This window comes from Molothrus ater, chromosome 8 (genome assembly GCF_012460135.2).
Source record: "Molothrus ater isolate BHLD 08-10-18 breed brown headed cowbird chromosome 8, BPBGC_Mater_1.1, whole genome shotgun sequence".
NCBI classification, from domain to species: domain Eukaryota; kingdom Metazoa; phylum Chordata; class Aves; order Passeriformes; family Icteridae; genus Molothrus; species Molothrus ater.
Window position 1 is genome coordinate 25295126 of NC_050485.2, and position 27263 is coordinate 25322388.

The 27263-nt window shown below is 38.7% G+C and overlaps 1 protein-coding gene across 3 annotated transcripts in view; it reads right to left on the reverse strand.

Annotated features, from left to right (window-relative positions):
- The window catches only part of SORCS1 (sortilin related VPS10 domain containing receptor 1), a 257487-nt gene that overhangs the window by 97973 nt on the left and 132251 nt on the right, over positions 1-27263 (reverse strand). For all 3 annotated transcript variants that reach the window (XM_054515529.1, XM_036385254.2, XM_036385255.2), the window contains exon 4: positions 4379-4537. In XM_054515529.1, the coding sequence (XP_054371504.1) occupies positions 4379-4537 (159 nt within the window). The remainder of the gene's footprint in view (positions 1-4378; positions 4538-27263) is intronic.

A 27263-nucleotide genomic window follows, 5' to 3' on the forward strand; every position in this document is an offset into this window, starting at 1 on the left:
TCTCTTCTCTAAGTGGTTTCCCTGTCATCCCAGATATAAGAATACCTTTCTTTTCCACTTACATGCATGAGGAGTGGACATCCTTTAATGTAGAAAAATGAAGAAGATGATATGGTTTGATGTCAGAAGACATGCTGTCCCAAAAGTATCAGTATTCTGATTTGCCAAATTTCAACACTTTAGAAATACAGACAAGTATCAGTCCCTAATATTCATCTTCAGCATGATACACACAGTAAATAAAGGTAGGCAGATGGAACCAGTCATTTGGAAAAGACCAAAATGAATAAAGAAAGAAAAAAACCCCAAAATATAAACCTCTTCATTTACTAGTGCTATGCTAACAGGGCTCCTTTAATTTGGGGTGCCTTTGCTTTTCAAGAGTTACTTTAAAATGGGAGTGAAGAAGCAACAACAATAACTCAGTTTTAAACCTGCTTTTCAGCCTCTGTTGCTGCCTTTCAGTACTTGAGTGCCTTTGTGCATTTATTCCCGAGCTGGGCAATTACAACTCTGCATTTTGCCTGTCTGACTTGTGTTTCCCAATTTCATCTTTATTTCATCTCTCCAAATAGCTATGTTATTCCTGGCTGATTACTAACCACTCCTCTGTGTGCCTGACCCATCTGAATAGCAGAAGATGTCTCCACAAGAACTAGAGGCTCTTATATTCCACGGTCTGATTACACAGCAAACCACTTTTGAAGATTACACAGTAATACATAAGTAATACTCCCATAAAATACAGCCCTTCATTCTACAAGCAAGCTGATTAAACTCATGAGAGCTTACATATACAAGACCTCCAAAAAGCCTTTGCCTCACAAGCACTGCTTTACTGTGTCTGGAGTTTCCTTCTGATTTGTAACTCCTTTATGCAGAAAATGGAAAAGCATGCAGTAGTTCTGCAATTATGTGGTAAGAATCAGCCAAGTAACAACTGTACTTTCAGCCAGAACAATTAATGCAATCATGAAGCAATTAGTGCAGGCAGCAGATGGTTTGCTGCTCTTTTTTTTTCTCAATACTGGCAGGAAAAAGCCATGACTGAATTAGGGACTGGTCTATCAGCAGTGGTAATTCAAGTCCACTGCCCAAGGCAGAGACAGGAGAAAGATATGTGAACAAAAGCAGCTAGGCCACTGAAGCTTAATGAGTTATTGTTCATCAGCTGAACCCCAGTAATTAACCACATTCACTCACAATCAAAACCCAAGAAACTGGGACATAAAATTACTTCAGCTAAAACAGATTTCCCTGCCATTGAGTAAACCCCTATTCAAATAAACAAGAAAAGGTCTGATCATAGTGATAGATTCAGTGGGCTGTGAAGAGATTGAGGGATGATTCTGTGTGACCCACTTACTGTTTATTACAACTTAGTAATGAGAAGCCTCCTCCACTGCTGGCTTTGCCCTCATCAATCCTTAATTGGATGGACAACTCCTGAGAACCAAAACAGTCCAGATCCAATGTGATTCCTGCCTCTCCAGCTCTTGCTCTATTCACCACCTCATTTTCCCCATCCGATTTGCTGCAAGGACACAATGCAAATGGATGACAACAATCAAATGGCTCCCTAGAAGGATGTAAAAGTGTTTTCTAGTTGATTATCACCTCCCTCTTGTCAACAGCAAAATTAAATGACTGCACCAATCCTAACTGGTCAAAATACAATTTACTCTTCCAAGTCGTCATCAAGAAAACCCTCACAACCTCTTCAGTCAGCAGCATCCAAGTTAGTGGCACCAAAATGTAAATTCCTGACCATGCAGATATGTTTCCCTTGCCTCCTTGAGTGACTCTCAAGTCAGTATGTACACAGTGCCTGGAATCCAAGGAGTAATGGACTCTCTTCCCTTAAATACAGCCTTAGCACAGGATCAGGAAACAGCTAACAGCAGTGTCATTTGTTGCAAAGCACCCCTCAGCTCCCATTGCAATTATCTAAATACCTGCAGGACTTCTTAATTACTCTGAGAAAATTCTGCCTTTGGATACACAAACATGAAACCAATGGGAGTCATTTACACTTAGCCATAGGCTGAACTTGACCCTTAGTTCGAGTTACATTTAATTTAGTCCAAGCTGATTAATGCTCTCTGCCTGCTGGTTACCCTCTACAGTTCTTGGGCAAAGCTTGTCGAAGTCAGAAAATGTGTTCATTAGGCTTTAAAGTAGAAACCAGGTCTGTGACTCATACCCATTCAGTGTACTTTTAAAATTCTATTTTGAACTTAATTGGTACAGATCTACAGACTTTGTGCTACCTGATTTTTGTCTTGTAACTACAGTATTGAATTACCAACAGTTATTCAATTTGCTAATCAATTCCATAACAAAAAAATTTTATAATACAGCCTACATCCTTTCTCCCCAAACACCTCACACACATCCCATACACACAACTCCAACACCACCCCCATAAATTCATGTTAACACACAAACAGACCCTGTGTTCTTATATCCAGATTGTCTTTAAGGATTCTGTGGAAGAGTGGGCATTTCCTATGAAGTAGTGATGATATACTGCTTGGTAGCCAGCAATCATAAATTAAATAAGCCTTAGCTGTATGGTCTCTAATTCAGAACTATTTCCTGACCAGACTGAATACCCTAGCAATTGAAATGAATTTTCTACTATATGCTACTTTTATTTGACAAAGCTCCCTCTGAAAGTTTCATTGATTTTCATGTAATAAATTTCCTGTTATTAAACACTGTAAGTTTCATTCCAATGGTCCTAAAAAGACATCAGAGACCAGCTTCTGTCTGTTTCATATCAGTCCAGAGAACTCAGCAGCTACAAGGGAAAGAAACATTTTGGCCTTGTCTAATTACACACTGAACACAGAGAAATAATTTAATCTGCACATTCCTCTGAAATGAGTATAACTATAGCACACTCTACAAAATGCTGTGAGAGAGGTGAGTGAAAAGTAATGCATGCAACTGACTGTACAGAAAGAATTAGTAGGCAAGATGCATTTCTCAGTTGCAAAGGGTATTAAGCTACAGTCCTGGAAGGATTCTGGGTTTGAGTGTAAAGTGAAGGAAGAAAATATTCCAAAAATTTCAATACGATCATTTTGCAACCTTACCTACTTGCTCAGTTTCCTTATGCCTTTGTTTTCTCAGGCTTACTGTAATACCAAGCCTAATTTATGCAAAATGAAAATTAGTAGTTTAATTATTTTACAATTAATTTAACTACACAGATAGAAAATATCACAGATTTCAAACTTTTATGTTGATCCTTACATTAATGTGTAACCTGAACAATTCAGCCAATAGTTAGCTTATCAATTATATTCACAGATTCTATTCTTATATCATACACAAAACAAAAAGGAGACCACTAAATTACTTTGTGTAAAGGCCTATATGCTAAATGTCAAGGTATTTCACTCTTTTACCCTTGCTGGGAGCTCAACAAACTCTTTTGGTCTTTTTCCAGGTTTATTCATAAAACTTTAAAACGTCAGGATGTGAAATCAGCAATTTCTCTGAGCAGTTTGCTCCAAAGGCTAGTTACTTTACAGCTGAGTTTATCTGCCACTGACTCCTAACCATCAATTTTTGTTAGAAGTTTTTATCACTAAATTGAAAATGGTTTCTCCTATGATTTGTCTTCCCCCATAGAAACATTTATGTGCAACAATATAGTTTTCCTTCAATCTGCTTTTTTGTTGAACTAAACAGATTGAGGTCTATCAAATCCTTTGCCGTAAGAAAACTGACTTGTATTGATGTGTCTGATTCTCAAAAACTTCCAACAATGAGTTCTCCACAAAAAAGTCCTGTGTTGTTGTGTTAGGTTGGGCAGCAAAAAATGAAGGCAAATCTCACAGCATATTTATTTGGCTGATGGATTACCCATACTGAGGGAACTGGACTTCAAAGGAAATTGATTCAGTGCTACTTTTCCTCTTAGAAAATCAAAAACGACTTGAAAATACGCCAACCAGAGAGGAACAAGGAGTGTCTTATACTGTTCTTGGAGCTGATACTAAACTGGAGCAAAAGAATTGTCGAGTAAGAGGCCAAAAACCTCATTAGAGGTTCGTGAAGGATCCTAGCTGTCTTCTCTGCCCATTGCCTGTCACACAATATTGCCAAAAGGATGGATGAATAAACACAGACTGCCAGATCAGTAATAGAGGGCTAGGCCCCAGGAACACAGCAGATGCCCACGTCCTTTACTTTGACCTTTACATTGAGGCTTGGTCAATGTTTCCTGCTTGGAAATACCGAACTGGAATTTCCAGAGACTGTCCTGGGGTCACCCCGAAGACTGTCCTGAATGCTCTGCAGCAGTTGCACAGAGAGATGGGGGAGCTCTGGGTTCTCCCCAAGCAAACCAAGCCACGACTCTTACCTTCTGATCTTGGCTGTAGGCTAAGATCCAATCCTCCTGTTTGGGATGGAAGAGCAGACTGTGGATGTAGAAGTTCAGACGGTATTTTTGATAGGTGGCTCCTTCATCAGAACTGATTAATAAGCTGCTTTCAACTTCTGGATCAGTCAGCAGCATAATCTATATGGAAGGGAGAGTGAAAATACAGTGGTTAAGAGAAGTCAGATGGAAAATGAAGCAAGCAGCTAGGAACTTCAGAGAAGCTTATTATATATATTGACCATTACAAAATGCTTCAATGTAATGTCAAAACTACTATAGCAAATTTTTCAGTAATGAAAACAGCATGTTTCAGCTATGTATATAAACACATAACATATGATCAAATAGGCAGAATGACTTTACCACTAGTTAAACCAGACCTAAATGAAGCTGTAGCTTATTTGAAAAATTAAACCTGAAATTTTTAACACTAGAGCACAAAAATTACCAGGCAGGCACAGTGGACTGCTAGGGTTTTCAAGAATGATCTATTGGAATGGCAAACAAAAAGTCAGGTGTTAAGAAAAGAAACCCAAAACACAGAGAGAGGAGAGAGGCTGATCTCTAATGGTGGGTTTTGTTAGATTCTGGCAGAAATTTCAGAGAAGGCAGCTTGACTGCCTAAAATATTACCTGGCTGTCTGCAACAAGCAGTCTTGCTTTGGCATGAGAACACATTTGATAACGTGCTGGGTTCTTTCCACCTCCAGTTTCTACGGTGCTTTGAATTATAGATTTGGTAGTGTATCAAAAATAATCTCTGCATAGTAAATTTGCTTTCTAGCTTTGTCCAGGAGTGCTAGTTTAGGAGTGACAAAAGATACACGACTGAGAGTTGTAGTAGCTACTTCACCCCATTAGCTGTGGTATTAATTGGTCTGCATTGCTGATGAACCAGTGGCAATAATGAGGTACTCCTTTCATGTGTCTCTGCATGAGGGAATATACAGGTCTGAGCAGTAAATAGACATTGTTCCAGTATTTCAGCAAGCAACAGAGTAATAACCCTAAGGAATGGGAATAAAGCATAATGACTGAAAAACATGAACAATTTTAAAGAATATTTGCCTTTGAAAGGTATTAAAGGCTTGAATCATTAGCATTTTTATTTTATTTTTTCCTAAGTTGCTTTGCAAATGGCAAACACTGATCTGTTTTTAGACAAGCCTGAAATGAAAATATCCACACCTGGCATTTCTCAGAAAAAATTCCTGTCTGGATTTGAGCACTGCACACTTCATTTCCTTCTCTTCTTTAATTTAGGCAGGGAGAGTTAGACACAACTTAACTTGCTACCTAGGAATTATAAGGAAGCATAGCATCTGGTGTCTGTGAGACACCAGATGCTAAAGAGCTATTGTATGTGAAGGTGTAAATACACATATAATCTACACAGAATATGTCTTTCATAATTAAGCAGCTGCAAAATCTTTTTTTCTGTCTCTAGAAAGCTCCTTGGTAGCATAACTATTTGGACTTTGACTTAAAAGTTTGGGGTTCTGCAAAACCCCTGAACTTTCAGATCCTGAATAATCTCAGACCAGTTACCCAGCCCCACTGTATCCCTAACATAAAATAGGGTAATGTTTCCATTGTAGCATAAAGGTAGAATCTCCTATTATATCTGTTTATTTTAGAAATTAGTAATGAAAATGAGAATTTTTAAACATTTTTGTTTTCATTTAACACTTTCAAATATTCCAAGCATATAATTGATGTGATTTCCAAAATAAAGATTGAGAGATGATAGAAGTTACACAGAAAGGATTAATAATCAAAATATCAATATATAAAAATATAAGATACTTTCACTAAGGAGTCTATCCAGCTTCCGAAGCCAAAAATCATGATGTTTATCAGTTGGTTCCTTTTTCTTATCACACTAATTTCTGGGGCCAGGTTCCTATGTTTAATGTTTATTGATTCAGTACTGTGATTCAAGCATTATGATTTTCCTATTTTTATGACTACCTTCTTGAGTGGATTTTGTTTATGTTGCTATTTGGAAATATCACAGCACAGCATTAATTTGGACTAGAGCAACTAGAGCAGAAATAAGCACAAATCAATGGGCTTGATCCAAGCTCCCTGAAGTTAATAAGAGTCTTGTCACTGGCTTTGGATTGTGCCTCTAAGGCAAGCTGTTAATCAAGACCCACTCTAGTCTTACATACTTCCTCCTACCTGGGCAAGGAACTCATCTGACCTCATCACTGTCACATCCAAGCATATCACTGCCTTAACACATTTTGTGTTAGGCCACTCCTCTGAAGTGTGAAAGTGCTCTTATCTGCATTTCTTAAAAAGGGAAAAACTGTTGAGGCACTGAAGCACCTAATACTTCACCCAATCAATAAAAGTTAAGTGCCTAAACAGATTTTCAGACACTGCTGACTTTGGTTTTAATCTGCTAACTACCACCCTGGGCTATGAGCACTTTGTTTTCTCTGCTCTCCAAAAGCCTTGGTTTTGCATTGTGATAACCAGCCATTCTGCAGGTAAAAGTGCCCCAGGACACACCAGTTTTGTTTGTATGCCAACAGCACCTCAGATGTGGCAGAGCTGTGCCACTGCTGTGAATTTATGCAAGGGCACAGAGAGTGGGAGACAGAGCAGGGAGCTGATGGATGACTCTATCCACCAGTCAGATTGCTAACTATGAGACCAGCTTTCAGCATTATCTGCTGCACTGTTGTACCTTGTATTGTTAATCACTCTGCACAGGTGTCATAAAGCAAAGCAAGTTAGAGCCGACTATCAGTCACTACTTGCATCACAGCTGCAGCACCAGGTTTTTTATAAGATTAGAAAAGCAAATTTCATTACAACATATCTGTGTGTAAATAATCAGAGTTACAAGCCCAAAAGATAGCACTTATTGGATAAGTAGAATAAATTGATACCTGTATGAAAAGTAAATCAAAACAAGAGGAAAAGGCTGTGCAAATTTATATAAACCTTTCAGAGCACACCAGGAGTGTGTTTCTGAAATTAGCCCTACAAAATTTTGGGGAAACCTCTGTAACAAGTTCCTGTGTTCTGACTCAGGCCACAGTGATCTCAGAGCACAAGAAATGCATTCCTTTTCAAGGAAACTAAACCAGAACAACCCCTGTCCATGGCAGGGGGCTGGAACTAAATAATTTTTAGGGTTCCTTCCAACACAAACCATTCAATGATTCTGTGATACACCTCAGGAGTGCATCTAATGTTTTCCAACCACTGTTCTGGGCATTCAGATCACACTATCACCTTAGCACTACTCTGAAGTCAGACTCTCTACCTCCAAAATGCCCATAGTGCAGATGTCATCTCAACATCAACCATTTCATTCTACAAACACACTTTCACCGAGCTGCACTACATGTTAATATAGTTTCAGTCACATTAGTTTAGTTTTATTGCCTAAGTTGCCTGGAATATAAATGAAAAAGGAGGGAAAGTACAATTCATTTTAATGCTTTTTTTTTTTGTTGCAGCACATGAAATACAGAGTAAATACTTTTTAGAACTTCCTTTTAAATAAATTAACCCAATTTCTGCTTTGAAGTAGTCTATTACCCATTGACTTTATGCAGCTGATTATACAGAAAATACAACCGGACACAAATGTGTTGAACAAGAAAAGCATGAAAACTAAAACCAGAAACAATAACAAACATTAATATAAGTTTAGCTGCCATAAACTTTAATAGCTAAGAATACCTAAAATAAAGAGATTAGAAAGAAACTATTTTTATCATTTTGGGCTTCACGGTAGAAAGCATGCTGGATTTCCTGAAATGTGAGCTACTCCATCAAACATCTTGCTCTGCTTTTACAGTGCCTAATACAGCAGATTGCTGCTTTCCCAGCTAACACTGTTTTTTGGATGAGTTTATTCCAAACATCACAGAGAAATCAACATGACTTTTGCATATGAAAATCTCACTTTAAATTTATCCAGGTCCTTAGAGCCTGTAGGGAAAGGGAGCCTAGCTCATGAAGTCAAATAAGATTTTCGAAGCATTTCCTTGCCAAAGGATGTGAAATTGCCGTGGGATAAAAGGCTGGAAAATACTTCTAAGATCATCAAGTCCAAGCATTAGTCTAACACTACCAAGTCCACTCCTAAGTCTACACACTTTTCAAGCACTTCCAGAGATGGTAACTCCACCACTTCCCTGGGCAACCTGTTCCAATGCTTGACCACCCTTTCAGTGAAAAAATTTTTCCTAGTTTATAATCTAAACCTCCTGTGGAGCAACTTGAGGCCATTTTCCCTCATCCTATTGCTTGTTACCTGACAGAAATTACCAACCCCAGCCTACATGCACAATAACATTATCAGCTTGCTTGGGCTGTATGTGAAGACTAGGGCCCATGATTTTCATGTTGACAGTTTTTAAACTACCTCTGATTCCACCACTACAAAATTAAGTTATTAACACAGGAGTAAGAAGAGCTATTTTCATCTGCCTCTCACTTCCACTAAAAGCCCTTTGAGGTGGGAGACCAACCTCAGAGTGCCTCTGGTCTGGTTTATTGTTGTCTTAAACAAAAGTGAAGAGTGAGTAGGAGCAAAGACTACTTCTCTCCAGCAAGAGTAATTACTCTCTGCTCAGATCAGTGTTTAGCAATGATTAGAATCTGCTTATTCACACCAGGCAGAGCAAGCACACACTGCACTTCCTACTGCTCCAGATGGATGGGGTTTTTTCCTCTGTTAAAAAAAAAAGCCAATACAGTTGACACAAGCTTTTGCAACCAAATGCAAGGCATTCATTAATCATCCCTCTCTAAAAAGGGAGAAACGTGATTTGCTTTCCATAGAAATGACAAATGGAAACCAAACATAATTTATAGACATTAAGACAGTCCACACTTTTTTCACCCCTCTTTCAGTGGCAACTCTGCTGATGACATTGCCTTTGACAATTACATGTATTATTGCTGTCATCACAAAGAAACCCAGGAATTCTTAGCAAGGGCACTCTAGTTATGCTTCTAGAGATGGAATTGCAAGCCCTATAAACCTGCTGTGAATGCTAGATTTAGTGGCTTAGTAAAGAAAGTCCAGAATTGCTCTCAGGCTTTTATTTTGGCCACTCATATCTCCCCTTGGACCAGCTTTTTGCTAATACTTCTTAGGAAAGAGCATAGTACAAGTGAAATAGAGCAGCATGAAAACAAACACCAACAAATCTATTTCATGGAGTCACACATTTTTCATTCACTTCTGATGTATCAACTGACCAGAAATAGAGATAAAATGCAAACCAGGTCAAATCCTTCACTTTCCTTACCTATCACAATCTTCATGCATAGACTCAACCCTGGTGACCCACACAGAACAAGTAATATTTCTCACAAGACACAGCAAAATAGGAATCAGCAACAGAAACCAGGAATGTCCTACTCCTAACAAAAGCAGGGCATTCCCTACTTAAATTCTCTAAAGAGCTTCATTTTTTTCTCGCTTCTCTGCTTGTCACTTGCATGACTTTAGAGGGTTGTGGGGTTTGTTTTTTTTTTTTCACATGGTGACTGATAGCAAGAGAATCAGTGCTGTGGAATCCCCAGATAGTGAAATGTCATTTCTGCCACTTTACAGATCACTTCTGAATTTGGATTGCCTTTTTCAAGTGAGAGTGAGTGTGCATGAGTGAAAGTCAGATTGCTAACTGTGAGATGTTTACACAGTGTAAATGCGTGCAAGAGTGTGTAAGAGTGTGAGTGTGAAAGTTTGTCTGTACAACTGTGTGTGTGAGTGAGTAAAGAGAGAATCTGGTCCTCCAGATTCAGCACTCCACACATGCATTCAAAGAAATGTGCTCTGCTTTTAATTAATTGAACTCATTCATTGCTTAAACTTTCTTAAGACCTAGAATAAGATATAAAGTGAAACAATCTAAAGGAAGGAACTGCTTTGGTTGTGAAATTTTGAAATAAATTCAACGCTACTGTAAAGGAAATTAGATCTATTCCTTTTACGGGACTGAGGTGCTGGAAGCAGTACATGTTTGCAAGAGCAAACAAATTAAAGACAAAGCTACAGAAGAAATAAATTAAGCATTTAGTTGGATATTAATAGGAAAAGAGGAGACTGAAGCCTCCATGAAATTTTAAAAATCTTTCCTCATGGGAACATCAGGTAACATCAGCTGCTGTAGAACTGTGCACATGGGTAACGCCACTAAAAATTTGGCCCAAATTTCTGCTTCAAATAAATTGGGTAACAGTATGAGCACCTAGATGAAAACATGAAATGAGCTAGAGCTGACAGTTTTGAAGCTGTCTCTAATGCCAGCTAAAAGACAAGGTTAGTTGCTAAGCAATTTCATTAGGACACCATTAAAATAATACACCAATAATTCAATTGAGGCACTGTGGAGTATTTCATTGCCAAAAGTTCTTGTTAACTCAGAAAGTGCAGCAATTTTGTAAGGAAAGAAAAGACTCCAGTGACAGAATTACTCTTCTAACATTGAAGAAAAAAAGAAGAAGATTGCCTTTGAATGATGACCTGGATCAGAAGTAAGTGGAAATGACCTCTTTAATGCAAGGAAAAGGCCTGGAACGAGTTGCTTTGCAAGTGTTATTCAGTGACTTAAGAAGAAAGAAGTTCTTATTCATACAAAGACTCATAACCCAAACTGATTAAATCAGCTGGCACTTTGCTGACATGGAGGGTAACACACTTCAAACTGCCCCGAAAGAAAACCATAGTCGTGATGACTAGACAGTGTAAGTCAGATTCAGACTGAATCCAGATCCAGAGAGTGGAAACTATCCTCACTTCCCCCAAGAACCCACAGGAGGTCCATAGCTGGTAGGATACAATCATCTTCCTCAATTTTTGGATGTTTAAATGTAAGAGAAATGATGTGGCAAAAGGTTCAGACAGTGAATTCATTCTGTTTGCACCCATGAAAGATTCAGTGCTCATTGAGTGATAAGACAATCTCTTGTCACCAGAATACTAGATGACAAAGGACTATCTTTTAAGAGAGAAAAATTATCATCTGCCAATATTTTTGAAAGCTGAGATTGCACAGTATTCCTAATAAAAGAATTGTTGAGAATTGCATTTGGCATCTTGATGAATGTTGTTTGATATAAAAAGCTGGCTAGTGGATGGAAAAAAAAATCCATTTATCTGTTCTGTATAATTCAAGATGTTCATAACAGGACAAAAGTGACTGCAGAATAAAGCAGCCATAAAAGCTGTATTTTTTATTATCTGTGGGAATCATCTGTGGTTGCTTTACTAGATGGAAAGAGTGAGTGTATGTATGAACAATAACTTGCAAATATTTTATGTGGTGGTGTGCACTGTATATCACTGAAGTCCCAGGTATAGGCTGGGTCAGTGCAATAAAGACTCAAGAAAAGCAAACATGAGGCTGAGACACCTGTGCAGATTTGATTCAGTTCTTCTCTCCGTTAATCCTACTTGATATGAATGGGGGTACACAGAAAGTCCAGAGGTGTAGGGAGAAGAGTTTTCCTAAGAGAAAACAGCATCCAAAAACAATCCCTCCTTACTCTGAACGTCACCTGAGCACACCTCGGAAAGCACCACTCGGGATGGGACTGCTCCTGTTCCCACCAAAATCCAAGAGAGGGCAGTGCACCCCCACCAGCCCTTCCTTGACTCAGATCGGGACATCCATCCGGGGGACAAGTTCCCACCCACAGCCTCTTCTCTTGGTAGCTGAGCTCTGGCAGGAGCCCCGTTTTTAAAAGTGCCTCACCTTGGACCGGACACGAATAGATTCAGATACTTCTTTTTTTTCCATTAAAGCTGAAGAAGTTGCAGCATCTCAGGGTTTTTGAGAGCTGCTGAGTCACTGCTTGTGGGCTGGGCTGTGCACAGAGAGAAGCACCGACCTTCACCTGCTCAAGAGTAACCTGCAATCCCAGAAGCCAGGGCGAATTGCCAAAATATATACTTCTGCTTTGAGGTAATAATTAATCAGAGGATGAAAAAAGATGAGATGGGGAGAAAAGAGTCACTGACGATTAGTGTCACTTTTTAAATCTCAGGTTTTTAAAGTCCAGATTCCATTTCCGTTAAGCCAGAATTAAATGAAAATAAAGATTCTACATTTTGTCCTTACCTTAGTGCACCTAGTGTTTTAATGAGGACTGTAAAAAAGGGCACAATATCATCTTTGCATCATCCTTACCGAAAAATAGAAATGTAATGCTAAAAACAATAAAGAAATCTACTCATTAATGTAACTCAATAGATTACTGCAGGATGTTTCTGAGTTACTTTTGCCTTATCTAGAACTATACAGTGATTTACAATTTAAATTATTTAATTCAGGTACATAAAGACACCTCTAGAGGTCATTTATATCAAACTCCTTCTTCACACTGAGCCAGCTTCAAAGGTACAGTTAAGTTCTCAGGACCTTGTCCTGTCAATATTTAAATACCTTCAAGGATGGAGATTCCACAAACTCTTTGGGCCTATCCAGTCTGGTGCTGTTTAGTTTTCATTCAGTGTTAATTTTAAATACCTAGGATTATATTCTGTCAGTTCTAGAATAAGCGAAAACACCTTCAATTTTACATTCTTTTTATCTTGGATGTCTATCTTAACTTATCAAGAGCTGTGGAAGCTGGAAGTCCTGTTTGAGCCCAAAGCACCAAGGTTAGTTTCACCGCTGGGATCCCATAGCAGTGCTGAAAATAGAACTCGTCAGGCTCAGCTCCTAATCACAGGCATAAACATGAGCTCTGGAGCAATCAGTTCTGGGGGAAGGAACATGAAAAGATTAAGCTTCTTGGTTTTCCAAATCTCCCTCAAATCAAATTCTAGATTTTTATCTCTTCATTTCACAGAATGGGTCTAATTTAGTAAGCTGACATGAAATGAAAATTTCTTTTTTCTGTTTCCTTATTACCACACTCTGCCTTCTTTTCCTTTACATTTGACATAAAAAGCTTTATCACCACAACCAACTTGAAAATATATTACTCAAAACATAAGTAAAACACAGCAGAAACCTCCATTCTGAAATAAAATCTAATTCATAACAATGACTGATTATTATACTTCGAGAAGAAATAAAGACAAAGGCAAAAAAACTCAGGAAATCTACAAGTACTATAGGCACTTTATTTTGGACAGTGCAATCTAGTTTCAATTATTAATTATCCGTTCTTTTGCAACAGATGCTCTGCATTGTACTGAACAAAGAAAAAAAAAATTAAGCCGAGACACTCTTACAGTCTTACTTGCTTAGGGGAGAAAAAGATCCTCAGCTTTGTAGACATCTGGAATGAGCTGCGTTCATCCATATTGTCCCTACTTTGTTCTGTTGCTCAGTAAGGCATTCCTTTCAGTAAAGAATCTCATGAGATTAATTAGTTAATCTTCACACCAACTTTGTGCTAGAGAAGTAAAGCGCACATATCAAGAGGGAAAATTACTTGGACAAACTCCACTAATCAATCAATGGCACAAAAAGAAAGAAGCCACTTGCACTGTAAGCGTATTATAAACAATAGCATTTCCCAGCCCCAAATACTGGGCCCTAAGGGTTGTTAATCCTGATGAAAGCAAGAGGAAACTTGTGGCCTAAAAGTGTGGTAACCCAAGCAGAGTGACAAAAGGGATAGGGAAAACAGGGGTACCAAGGGAGCAATTTTTCCCTGGAGGGTAAGTGATAAATGCACAATTCACATGCTGAGCCCTGGCAGGGCTCCAGTCCAGGCTGCATGGGTGCTGAGCTACCTGGTCTGGTGGAAGGTGTCCCTGGTCATGGCAGGGGAGCTGGAATGAGAAGATCATTAAGGTCCTTTCCAACCCAAACCGTTCTGTGATTCTGTACAACAGCTATGCCTGGGCAGATGGTCAATTCACTGAACACTTGGTTTCATAGCCAACTGTTTCAAGCCATGCCACTTGCCTCTGGCCAGCCCTGGCACCTGTGTGACACTGTGCTGTTTAATATTTCAGGGTTCTTACTCTTGCCTATGTTTTACAGCACACCCAAAGGGAAGAAACAAAGGGGAGGGAACATCACAAAGTAAATGCACCTCAGACTGGGCAGAGGTGTCCTGCTGGTACCAAGGACATTAATATCCATACCGGCTCACTTCCATCTCTCTGCACCATGATCTTATCCCTCCATGTCTTACAGATGTTCTCAACTTACTTCACCTAAAACCCAGCAGCTGAAACTGTTCCATGAACATGGCTGACATTATCCAAAGTGCTTAAACTAGTCCATCACTTCTCAGGAGGGGGACTGGTGCTTCCAGCAAGAAGAGTCCTCATCAACCCCCTGGAACCCAGTAATAACTTTGAATAGAAGCTGCTTAAACCAGATAGGGTTAGTAAGAAGCTGCTAATTTCCTTCATCTGTTTTCCCTTTACTGGCAAAATGCCTGGGACTGACTTCATTGCAGCTGGTGGCCCTGTACCTGTCTGAGGCAAATATCAGATCCTTTGGCATCTGCTGCTTTGTGTTGTGAAAGTGAGAATCTTAACTGAAAGTACAACAAGACAGAAATCAGAGTATTCAGTTGCTATCCAAAATAAATGTTCTGGGAGGTAGAAATGGGAGAAAAAAGTAAAAGTACAGTTTTTCAGGATAATTATCAAAGTTTTGGAAAAAGAGTAATTCACATTCCAGACTTTTCTTTTTTTTCTTGAAATTATATAGAATCTATGCAAAAGAAAATGAACACCTATACAAAGCAATGAACACCTACACACAGCAAAAAAAAAAGGGCAGGAAGTTTACTGAATTGTCTGCAATAATACAGGCTATTTTTCACATAGTGGAAGAATTTTTTCCATTTACTTTGCTCACATTTTTTTAAAGACTTGGTATTTTAAAATTTAACTACCTGAAAAATAAGGATCCGGTTTCAAAGAGTCATTAATGCAGGATCCACATTTCATGTAGGATTTTTGTTTACCTTTTTGCTGGTTTTAGAATGAGGAAAGGAGATTATTAGTTACTGTTTACTCCTTTAAAAGCTTTTCTGTGGACATCTCAAGTCTAGAAGCTTTATTTTAATATTTCAACAAAGATTTAAATTCTATCCAATTAAAACTGATTCTACCAGCTGACAACTTTAGAAAAGTTACATATTATAAGACACCCAACATAATCATCAGAGTTGGCACCACAATTTCTGCACTGAGTTACAATTCTTTTCTCTTGGGAGATGTCTATGCAATCTAATAGTTCTTAGTGATATTTTCTTATTAGATTTAAATGGAATCACTCTCAAGTAATTATCTACCACCACACATCTACACAACAGATGATGGTAACAGCTGAGCATACATCACTGGATTAACATCAACTTTGTCATGGTACACCTGGTTCTGCTACTTCTTGCTTTTTAGACATGAAGATGGGAAAAAAATGAGTTCAGGGACCAGAACAGAACATGACAGAAGTCTCTTTCTTGCAGGTGTGAATCAGGTCAATTTTCCTACCCTATGATAGTCATGAAAACAAGCATGGACTCAGAGGAGAAAGCAGCAAACACAGCACAGAATCTTCTGGCCTGGTCTGTTAATTTTGCACTTCTCACCATACAGTATAAGGTCTCTAGATTCATGGCACACAGCTCTGTTCTACCATTGACCTGCTTCCAGGCTTTGAGTCATCTGTAACCAGGATACGTGCTCATACAGCTGGAAATTCTCCCTTACACAAGTAACTGTGCCTTTCCCAAATAGATGACATGACACTTTTTGTACCTTTTAATTCCAAAGTATGTGTCTATGTGTTAGCTTTGCTGAAGCTCCATGTTTTATTTCATTTTGGCTTCTTACATGCTAATTCTCAAATGTTCTCTAAAATTTCCACTTAGTTTAGTTTTAATTTTTCCTTCTGATTGTGAATAAAGCAGAGCTTCACTAATTATGTCTACAGCTAATTCTTTTTATGTACATTTATCTGATTTGCTTCTCTCCAAAGCATTTTTTGTATTAATGCATTAATTTCATAATCACTTCAAATTATGTTCCATGTTGCATGAACAATTGGGGAATTAGCATCTGCTTGCAAATTGTTAGCTTGGCTTTTCATTTTTGTTGTTGCAGTTGATGAACTCAAATTATCCATACTGAACGTGCCTGAAAAGAATTCCACCTCCAACAATAAATAATTCTCTTTACTTTCTGTATTGGTTTTTGTTAGGGGAATTCAGTGCAGTTATGCAACAGAATAAAACAGTGTTTTTCCTTATCAGTTTTGGTGTAACAGTTGATTGCTATGTAGAGTCACTGTCACAGTCACTGACAGTCTTTGCAGTCTTTGCTCCTAGATGCTACTGTGCTGAATTTTTCAATTCTATTGCCATTCTGTGGTTGCCACAATTCAGGCTCTCAAATGGAACCACAGTGTCAAAGACCACCCCTGGCATCCAGACAAGCTCAAAGCGAGCACTGAGCTCACATGAAGCAAGGGCAGAGCTGTTCAGACCCAGCACAGCTGATTTTCACAGAGGTGACCTCCTGAGCCTACTCAGACACAGGGATATGGAAGCTGTTCTGGGCCACACTGAGATGTTACAAGAGCATGAGGGCTAAAATATTCATGAAGAACTGATGCCCCATGCCTCATTTCCCTCCTTGCACATACCACGAGACATCCAAAGAGAATGACAATGCAGAAAATTCAGTGCTCTTCCCCTTTTACTACTCCATTTCAGAGTTGTCAATGCTTCTTCTCCTTGACCTCCCATTCTTCCCTTTCTTTCCACGCAACTTTCCTCCTTCTAAAATCAGTCATTTCCCCCAAATTTTAAAATAAGGGTAACAAAAAGAAAATGATACATCAATCTGCTGAGATTTTGTTACTACCCCACCTTCAGTTCATGATCTAATCTACCTTTACAATGTCTAAAGCAAAGGATCAGCATTCTTGGTTTGTCTTCATATACCACCACAGCAGGCATGATCAATTAGTTCGATACACACAGAAAACCAATTTTTAAAACAATTTTAGAACTTCAGTTGGTACAAAAGCCTATTGAAGTTAACAGAGCATAATTAGGAGTTAATGGCATTATTAACGGTTGAGCCAACTGAAGCTACACCTTTCTGTCTCCATCACCCAGTGCATAATTTCACCACCTAAATCACCAAGAGAAATCCACTTTTTTCAAGAACACAGGTTTTACAAAAATACTACAGCAAGGTGTATGTTTTCATGTTATCATCTCCAAACAGAGCCATCTTTAAGGCTGAATGCCACCTCTCTGTGACATGCTGATGGAAAGTTCAATCCATAACCCTCTTTGGCTTTTTAATAAGGTGACTAAAGCTTTTAGCAGTCAGACAGTGGTAGAACTTGCAAGAAGGCTTTCTTGCACAATAGACATTTTAGTTATTAAAACCAAACCAGGACAAAGCATTGCTGGATTTTTTAATGAATATTGCTATAACATAACTTATCTTTCTGCTTAAAATGGAGCATAAAAGAAGGAGCATTAAAACCTACTCATTTTAGGTTTTATTTTTTAAAGGAATGAAAGATGTTGGGTACTTTAAAGTGACCTTCCTAGCTGTGTAGCTGATCTTGCCAAATCAGAATCCTGCTCATTATTAGACTAATTGCCAAACCTGCATAGAAGCAATCCTCTAGCAAAGAAAGAGAGGAATCATACTTAGCAGCAGTTTTAAGACTATAGAATCTATGGTATTTTTAGTGACTTGATGCCATGGAGTCAAAGATCTGCTTCTACCCTTAGCAATGTTCTGTGAGAGCATGAACTGTCCTTCTGTGTCATACTTCATGTCAGGTATTTGGGTGTCTGCTCACCAAACATCAAGGAATGTTTGAGAGGCCGAGGCACTAACGACTTCCAGCAGAGCTATTACTCATGCGATGACAAAGGAAACTTGGACTAAGCCTGTAATGCTTTAATGGCTTCTCAGAGCTGGATGTTAAACCGTTTGATAGCTCACTCCTAATTACGGAGAGTATGGAAGCAATTTAACTCAATCAACTGGCTGGCTTCAAAGACCGAGTTGTATTTCTTTATCAGGAGCCAGTGATCAGTATCAGCTTCAGTGTTATCAGCACTGATAACACATACCACAATGGCCGTTGAGTGTCAATGACTGCTAATGAGAACTTGATCAATAGTATTTCTAATGATGCAATTCTGACTGTAATGGGGCTGCTTCTGATGAAAAGGAAAATAAGTTAGGAATGATCAGACTGTCAGCCACGGCAAATTCCAGTGCTGCCTATTTCTTGCTATTCCACATGCTGCTTAATATGAAATTCCAATTGTTTCTGCATTATCCAACTCCTCATAAAAGACTCCAAAGATCACAATGCCTAGGTGTTTATAGCTACTATGCTGTAGAACTCCTGAGTTACCTACTAACGGTTTGTTTTTTCAATTAATGCCTAGTGGATACAAGGTGAGAACAAAGCTACTATTTTTTACCATTCAGGCAGTGTCAAACAGGATCATCCATTACCAGCATTTTCTCACACAACCTCCTGGAGGGTGGACTCCATATACAGACAGATATTAAGGTCCAGGTCTGTCAGCTGCTCAGTGATACAGATGAGGGTGTTTGATTGGATGCTCCCAGCAGTATTTCTACATCTACACTCAACATCTCTGGTTTAAGCTTTCTCTCCAGCCACATTCACCTCACAAGCAAAAACCAAATAACAGACCATTTTGACCCCTGGAAAAACTATCCCCACTGCCGTAGGGGGAAACAGTATAATACAGTGCAACTGATTTCTCTAAGCTCTTTTGTGCATAAGTTTAAACAGTGTCCCCAACATATAATTTCAGGTGGCAGTTCATTTCATAAAGAAAGCATGATTTGGTAAGCTAGTGATTGAAAGAACACGCTCTAGACACATTGCAGAGAAATCACACTAGCATGACAAAAAGTGGAAAGCTGAGGAAATAGATTCTAACAATGTGACTACAGAAAGGGTTTAGATAAGTGAAAAAACTTTCACAACAAATATGATTGGTATGAAAAACAGAGAGAACAGAGGTGAAGCCAAAGAACACTGTGAAGTCCCTACTTTTCTGGATCTTTGCTGTCATAGTCAGCTGGAGTCATAAAAGAGTCAATTATATTTTGTTTGTGTACTGTAAGTATTAACAACCCCAAAACACAGGGATCACACCAGTGAAAGACACCAGGTTTAATTTCACTGCATGTGTGTGGGTGAATTAAAAAACTGTCTGCAATGAGAAGGCTAGAAAAGAAAAAACTATGGCTATACAAGTCAATTCCCACAGGCAATATAACTGTCTTATTTATTGTACATTAGGTGCCCCTCACTCTCACTAAGGCTTAAGCACCACCAAATTTATCACACTGTTGGAGGGAGCATGTGGACAGTTAGTAGGCAGTAGTTAACATGTTGGAAATTGACAGCCCAAGGTGCTTGACAGTCATTTGTTACGGAGACATAACCAGAAGCAGAAAACAATCAGGGACTGGCAATCAGAAAAAACAGAGGCAAAAAAATCAAGAGTGTTCATGGTCTTGGCAATGAATTCTAACCACAACCCCTCCTTATGAATATGTCATTAAGGCCCAGTCATTACAGATAAACGGAGCATTCAAAACAAAAATGTATCCTTCTCTAGATGAGGAACTAACCCTGCTAAAAGAATACTTTGGCTGCGAATAAGACCAAATCACACAGAGAGACAGAGTTCATGCTGGATTTTCTGCTTCCCTCAGTCTAGCAAAAGGAGAATCCTCCTCTGGAGACCACATATGTTCTAGGGGAATAAAATCCTTGAGGATCAGTAGTGTACGCTTAACACCCAGGTCCAAGGAAGAGAGGATGGATTGATATTGTCATGTCAATAAACTTAGATATGTTCTTACTGACTACAGTGGGTCATCAAATGGTGCTCAGGATTACAAGTGGTGTGATTTTGTAATAATTATTGCATGTGGTGAAGACATCCTTTTTCACATAATTACTTAATCTTCTTGAGTCTTTCAAGGTATTTGCCATTCTCATCAGCTGAACTGTCACTTTATAAAACAGAATTCATTGAATTAGAGCTAGGAACATGACAAATAGCAGACTTTGCTAGGACTTTTTATTGAAAAATTATTTGGAAAGTATTTCCTTAATAAGTTCTCATTATATTATTCTATTGTACCTGTTCCATCAAAAAAATGTCAGAGATGTCTTTTTCCTCACTTTCCCAAATTCGAATGGATAATGATGTACTCAATTGTTAACATTCAAAAGCAGAGAAATTATTAACATTTGTATAAACGATTTGTGAATTTTAGGGGTTTTTTACTTTAGAAATAATTGGTATCAAATTTACATCAATCTCATAATGATAATTACATTTATCTAACATTGATCTCTGTGGGGCAAATGATCCTCAGAAAATTTGATTCCCTCATGTATTCATTGAGTTATCCTTTGAATATCAAAAGTATAGCAGAAAGTCTCACCTTCACTTTTAATCATGGAAAGATGAGGCATAAAGCAATTAAACAGCACATTCATTAAAAGACTTAAGAAAGCCTGTGCCAAGGCTCAAATGCTCAAGTGCAATATCTCAAACAGAAGACTTTCCTTCTTCCTATCACATATTTCTGGGCCAAGCTTCCTCTCTGGGAGACAATCAGGCTATAGACACACTGTCAACAAAGAAAAGTGTTGTTGTCAAACACGAACTTTGTGACATTTCAGTCCCAGTTTCTGAATAGCTTTGAATACAGTGATTCTCTCCTTTTAGAAATAAAGTTAGAATCCATCCAGCTGAATGACTCAGGCTGAGAAAATATCTGAGGCAGAGATTACATTACTGAAGTTGGAGGTGGAAGGGTTCCTTCCAGGTCACCAGCTGCGCTGCTATGTTTTTAAAGAATATTTAATATATTTTGTATACTTTTTTCGTTAACTTCCAAAGTTCCTGAATAAGAGGGATGTTTATTGCAACTTTTCATACACTGTCACTGAGAAATAGCTTCCTAAACTGACTGGCACAAAGTCTTTCTCAACTGCTTTATGAAAAACTGCCAAACAATGCTGCACCTTCTCTGATGTTTGTTCCAAAGCTCCCTGGAGTCAAGAGGAGCCTCTCCTGAGGATTCAAGCTAGTGGAAGCCTGAAGTTTTTTGTTAACTCACAGAACACAAAGCAGTAAATGGGTATCCCCTTGCCTCAGTTCAAGTGCCTGAAGTATGGATGCAGACAGACTGGATTTCAGCCATGCATGCAGTTTTTAGCCAGTGAAACCCCTGGACACCGAAGCGAGCAGCTCCAGTGCTGGCACAATCAGGCACAGGGAGGTTTCCCAAACTGGGGGAACCTGAAGGGAGTGCAGAGGGACAGTTAAGGTACAGGGGCAACTGGGACAAGTTCCTACTCCACACAGCACATGAATCTCCTTTGTGACTGCCACACCTCCCCAGGAGAGAGGACTAATATTCAGAAAAATTTCACCACCAGCAGGGTTGTCAAGCATTGGAACAGGAGGCTGAGGAAGTGGCTGAACTACCATCCCTGGAGATATCTAAACAACACAGATGTGGCCCTTAGGGACAAGGCTTCTGTTGACTTGGACTAGTCAACAGTTGAACTCAAGGACCTTAAAGTCTTTTCCAGCCAAGATGATTCTATAATTTTCAGCTAAGACCACTGACCAATGCATGTAAATTTTTTTGAATAATGACATTTGTCCCTCTAGAGCTGGCTGCTTACTCTGCATAGCCAGGATGCAACACAGAGTATGTCCTATTCTTGGTACACTGAACATCCCTCTTTAGTGAGATTCCCTCCACATCCTAGACCAAATGTCATGGAAACCAATGAAATCCCATTACTATGTGATAACAATTAACTGCTTTTTTTAATAAGCCAACATTTTCTTCTCCACATATCCCAATTTCTTTATTAACCTTGAATAGAAGTTGCATTCAGAAATTGTTATCAATGACTCAGACTGAGACAAAAAGTTAGTAAAGAAAATTATATTGCCCAGAGCATCCTTTCAGCTTTAGTTTCTTCTTTGGTTTATGGGTCATTTGCAAATCTGTTCTGACAGGAATATTAGGCTGCTAGATAGCTATAGCAGAAAATTCACCAGAGATTTAAACTCCAGTGAATGTTCACATTCCCATGGGCCGTGAATGAGAGAGTTTTTATATCAGCACTCAGTTCTGAAACGTCAGCCAGCTTTTCTCACCCATTAAAATGAATTTTAAAAACCTTTATAAAAAAAGTCCAATTTGTGTGCTAACCAGCTCTCTAGGAAGTTTGCTATGTGATTACATACCCTCTCTCAAACAAATATTTAAGTTATAAACATTTGTTCAGCAGTTGTGAGCATGTACATTCCCCCCTAGCTGCAGAGCACTTGCACAGAAAAACACAAAGCTTATAGATTTCCAGCTTTGCAATCCTACTAAAACATTTGCATTTTTTTGCAAGCATGTATCTCAGCTAATTGCATAAATTTTCTTTACCTGACAAGCGAAACAGATGTCAGATGACTAAATTCATTGATTCGGGTGCTGATTTGGCACAGCTTTCTCCTTTTTATTATGCTCAGATCTGCCTTGTCCATGTTCTCCTGCATAATAAAGTCACTGGAACAATTTACATAGCAAGTAAAATGGCAGAGCTCCAGAAAATTCACTGATTTCAACCTTCTTATACTCTGCAAACAACCTTCTTGTACTGTGAGTAGTATATACTTCCATACTTTGAGAAAAGCCAGATCAAAATCCAAGCATGAGAACGGTGCCGGTTTTCACAATTAGTTGTGAATTTTCTAAGAGGCACTGAAAAACAGCACTGGACTCTGTGAACATAGTCACTAGACATGTTCTTCCCTCCAGGGTCTTTCATGGAGCTGGCAGAAGGCTAATTAAGGAACTACAGCTCAGTGTATCCTGTCCATATTGACACACTGCTTCCCCTCACAGCACTGACATCAACTAACAGGACAAAACAGGTATGGAAGAATAAAGAATCTTGAGTTCTGAGTTTATTATAGCTTCATCACCTGTTTCTCAGATGGGAGATGATGAGAGAAGAGAACATTGCCTCTCATCAGGCATGTCATACACATGGCTCTGGACCCTCTGGGCCAGCAGAGAAAAACAGGTTTTTAAAGATACTGCTTCAGAAAATCAAGTTCCACAGCAGAAATTAGGATCCCAGGTCACAAGTGTTGAGATCCTCCTGTCTCCTTCCCTTCTAGCTGCAGATTTTCTTGCCCTTCTTCTTGTGTTATCATTGGCACTCATTCAAGTCCATCTGCCAACTGGTTCAGTGACCTGACCATTGCAGGGAACACAGCCTTAAATCAACTGGGGAACACAACCACTGAGTAGGGCGTGAAGGGAGACTCAATCCTGACACAGACTGCTGCAGTGGAACAAGTTTGACTTGTTTCTTGTTTGACTGCTGGGCTCTCCTCCTGACAAGTCCATGATGTTGATGACAAGAACAGGTCAAGAATGATAAGCTCATGGCTTTGCACTCTTAATAACAAGCCTACACAAGACAAGGTGAACCCTCTTTGTAAGACTGTTTTGTCCCTTACTTGGAAGGTTAATGGCTGGCTGGATTTGTGTCAGAATAAGGTTTTATTTGGAAGCAAATCATCATGCCAGGTTGCATCAATACTGCCTAATCTCCCCAAATTCTTTTTCAGACCCAGAAGAATTAGCTCTTCTGCAGATCAGAATTAGGGGCTTTACAATCTAACCTTTTTTTTTTCCACTCAAACTCTTTTTTTGATACCAAAGATGAGAGTCTTTAATATCAGAAAGCCCCAGAAATTAAGCTCTTGAACAGTGCCAAAAAAGAAGAGCTGATCAAAGGGCTAGTGGCAGATATGGGACTTGATACCTCAAAGGGCATCCAGCCCACAAGTACATTTTGTATCTTTGAAAGCATGGAATTCTCTTACTTTCCAATCAGAGCACTATTTATAGAGCCTCAGAGGCACTGCAGTTACAAATAAAATGGGAAGTACTTGTCCCAGAGATCTTAAATTATTTCTACAACAAGAGATGACAACAAAGAGACCAACGACGCTATGCAAGAGTCAAGACTCCAGAAGTGAGAAACTGTCAGATATTCTGTTTCATACTCTTAATATTATATTCAGGCCTCTTGCTTCCTATTTCTCATCCAGCTTCAGTTTCCACCCCATCCTCTACAAATCATGAGATACGAGATCCTCAAATTCTGCTATCCTGAAACGGTAAAATTTTATACTCTACCTCATTTTAGTGGTTCATTCTCAAGGATAACTAGTTACAAAAAAATCAATACCTCACAAAATCTAGTCACATTTTCATGGTATTTTTAAGAATAATCACCAAGTTTTGATCTTGGTTACACTAGGAAAAGTCTCACATAATAGATATTCCCATATTTAGAACTATGTGTGTGTGCAAATCCGCATATAGATATTTGTGTGCAAACACAGCATTTTAAGAAGGAAAGGTTTGTTTTACAAATTGGTCAACATTTTAATATGTCAGATGGTCTTACTTGATTCACCTGAGTAAATTTCCAATCAGTATAAATGGCTTCAGGGCATGTTCACTCTATCCTTTTTTCTTTTCTTTTTTTTTTTTTTAAGGGGAAAAGTACATGATTTTCAGTGTTAATGAAAAGAAACCCTCCAAAAGCAGGCACTATTTGCAGCACCAAGGCATTGCCCTGAGAACTCAGCCACTGAAGAAACAGTTAATCGTTATAAGTAATATTCAAAGACATGAAATAAAATTCCTCTGACAAATTCCTCCAACACTGCCTAAAAATGAGCAAGGCCAGCACTATACAGACCTTTGAATGATGAAGCTGCATTTTAGAAGTTGATTTTAATTTGTTTTTCCTCCAATACAACTTCAGCAGATTTCATCTGTATCCTCAGAGAAATCCTACACTCCCTGTCCAGGTTTGGAAGCCCATGTCCAGACATATTAATGAACCAGTAAACAGAATTTATTGCCTATATCCCTAAATAGGCTGGAATTAGGAAGAGCAGGTGCAGGATTAGCAGAGAATCCAGAGCAGAGGAAGGATTACACAGACAGGATTTGAAAGACCCAGCAATAATCAGCTCTCGGACAGAATTTAGAGCTGCTTTGGCTTAGCAGATAATGTTTCATTGGGTTTTCCCTGGAGTTCCTTTTAAGAACAGTTGAGGGAGTTGCAAGTTTTGTTTGTGTTTGCTTTTCTTATCTTTTCACACAAAAACCAGCTGGATGTGGATGAAACCAACATGGATATAAAGGGGATGAGAAGCTGAGAGTGCACAAACCTCCTGAGACAAGAAAATTCCTGTGTCACTTGACACGATGAACCAGACATGGGCCTTCAACTACAGCAAGGCCCTGACTGCTCCTACAGATAATAACAGGTATACAAGCAAGGACAGCTAGAAAACAAACAAAAAAATTTAAATACTACAGTGGTAAGAGAGATTTTATTCATACTGGCCTCCTGACTTACTAGTTTTATAGTAAATTCCCTGTTTTCTTACTGTAAAAATTGCTCAGAGAACGGGGATAATGCCACATATCTAAATCAAAAACAGGAAGAAAACAAGTGAAGTGACAGATTCTTAAAAAGTCACATGCAGGGCACAGTTTGTTCAGAACAACCAAGGAAAAGCCCACATTTTATGACTCTGCTGGCTGATAAACAGTTCCAGTTTCTAACAAGCAGAAATATGTATTTTTGTTGCAATTATTTTGTGTGTTTCAGAGAACCACTGTAAAGTCACATATCTTTGAAATCTCATAAAAACCAGTTTAATCTGAAATATCTTCAGGGAAAAAGAAAAGAAAAACATGAGGAAAGCCTAAATGTTTTATCTACTTCAAAATAACATGTTTAAAGATGTGTCACAAAACATTGCTTTGTTTTGCAAATTTTGGAAATTTAATAAAAATTGATGATCAAATATTTAAGTCTCCACAGAAGTAACACATAGGAGGGAATCAAACAAATTTTTGACCCTAAGTTAACAGGAGGAAACATTCCTCTGTCTCTTTTATTTCAGGAAAATGAAATATCAACTTTTCATAAATAAAATAAAAAATAACAAAGTCCTAATTATACAGAAGGCTAAATATTTAAGTCCTAATTAGGTGTGCACCTCCAAGCATAGTGAAAAGAGGAAAAGAATGGGTACTAACCTCCTTGTAGATTTGGCCCTGAATTCTTCAGAGAGTTTAATCCCCCTCAAACAAAGGATGATTCAGAACTGTAAATCTAAGCTGGAGGGCCTGGGAATCCCATGCAAATGTTTTAATGCATTGTGCACCCATCAAACAAAGAAAATAACCAACTTGATTACTGAACCCCCTACCTGTGATTCTGTAAAGTCCCTCCTCTTAATCCTCTCAATTCCTCCCCACCTTGACTCCATCCTTTCTTTTCTTTTATCTCTGATTCCCCCTCTTTTGTTTTTTCTCTCCTTTCTTTCTATTCCAGAGGCAGATGACTGCTTGCTCCTCCTCTGGTTCATTATTTTTCACACCTCTTTCCAACTACTTAATTATTACTTGTGTTAACTCAGCATCACAAAAGTCCAATCATAGTCCAGGAGTCTGGTGCTCCCATTCATACAAATATTGATAAAGCAGTTGCTGCAGAGAACTACAAAGTACAGTATCTGCAAAGGCATAAACTAAAGGCAGCCAAAAGTAAGCTGAAACCCAACTATGCCCAAGGTTTTTTCTGTCATGAATGACAGGGAAAGAAAAAAAGAGGAAAAAACCTTGAATTATTTAAGTATTGGCATGTGGCAGTGGAGCAGTGGATGTTCCTTAGAAACCATCTCCTCCTATGCACGATGGGCACACTGAGAAACATACACAGACACTTAATTGAAAAGGCTG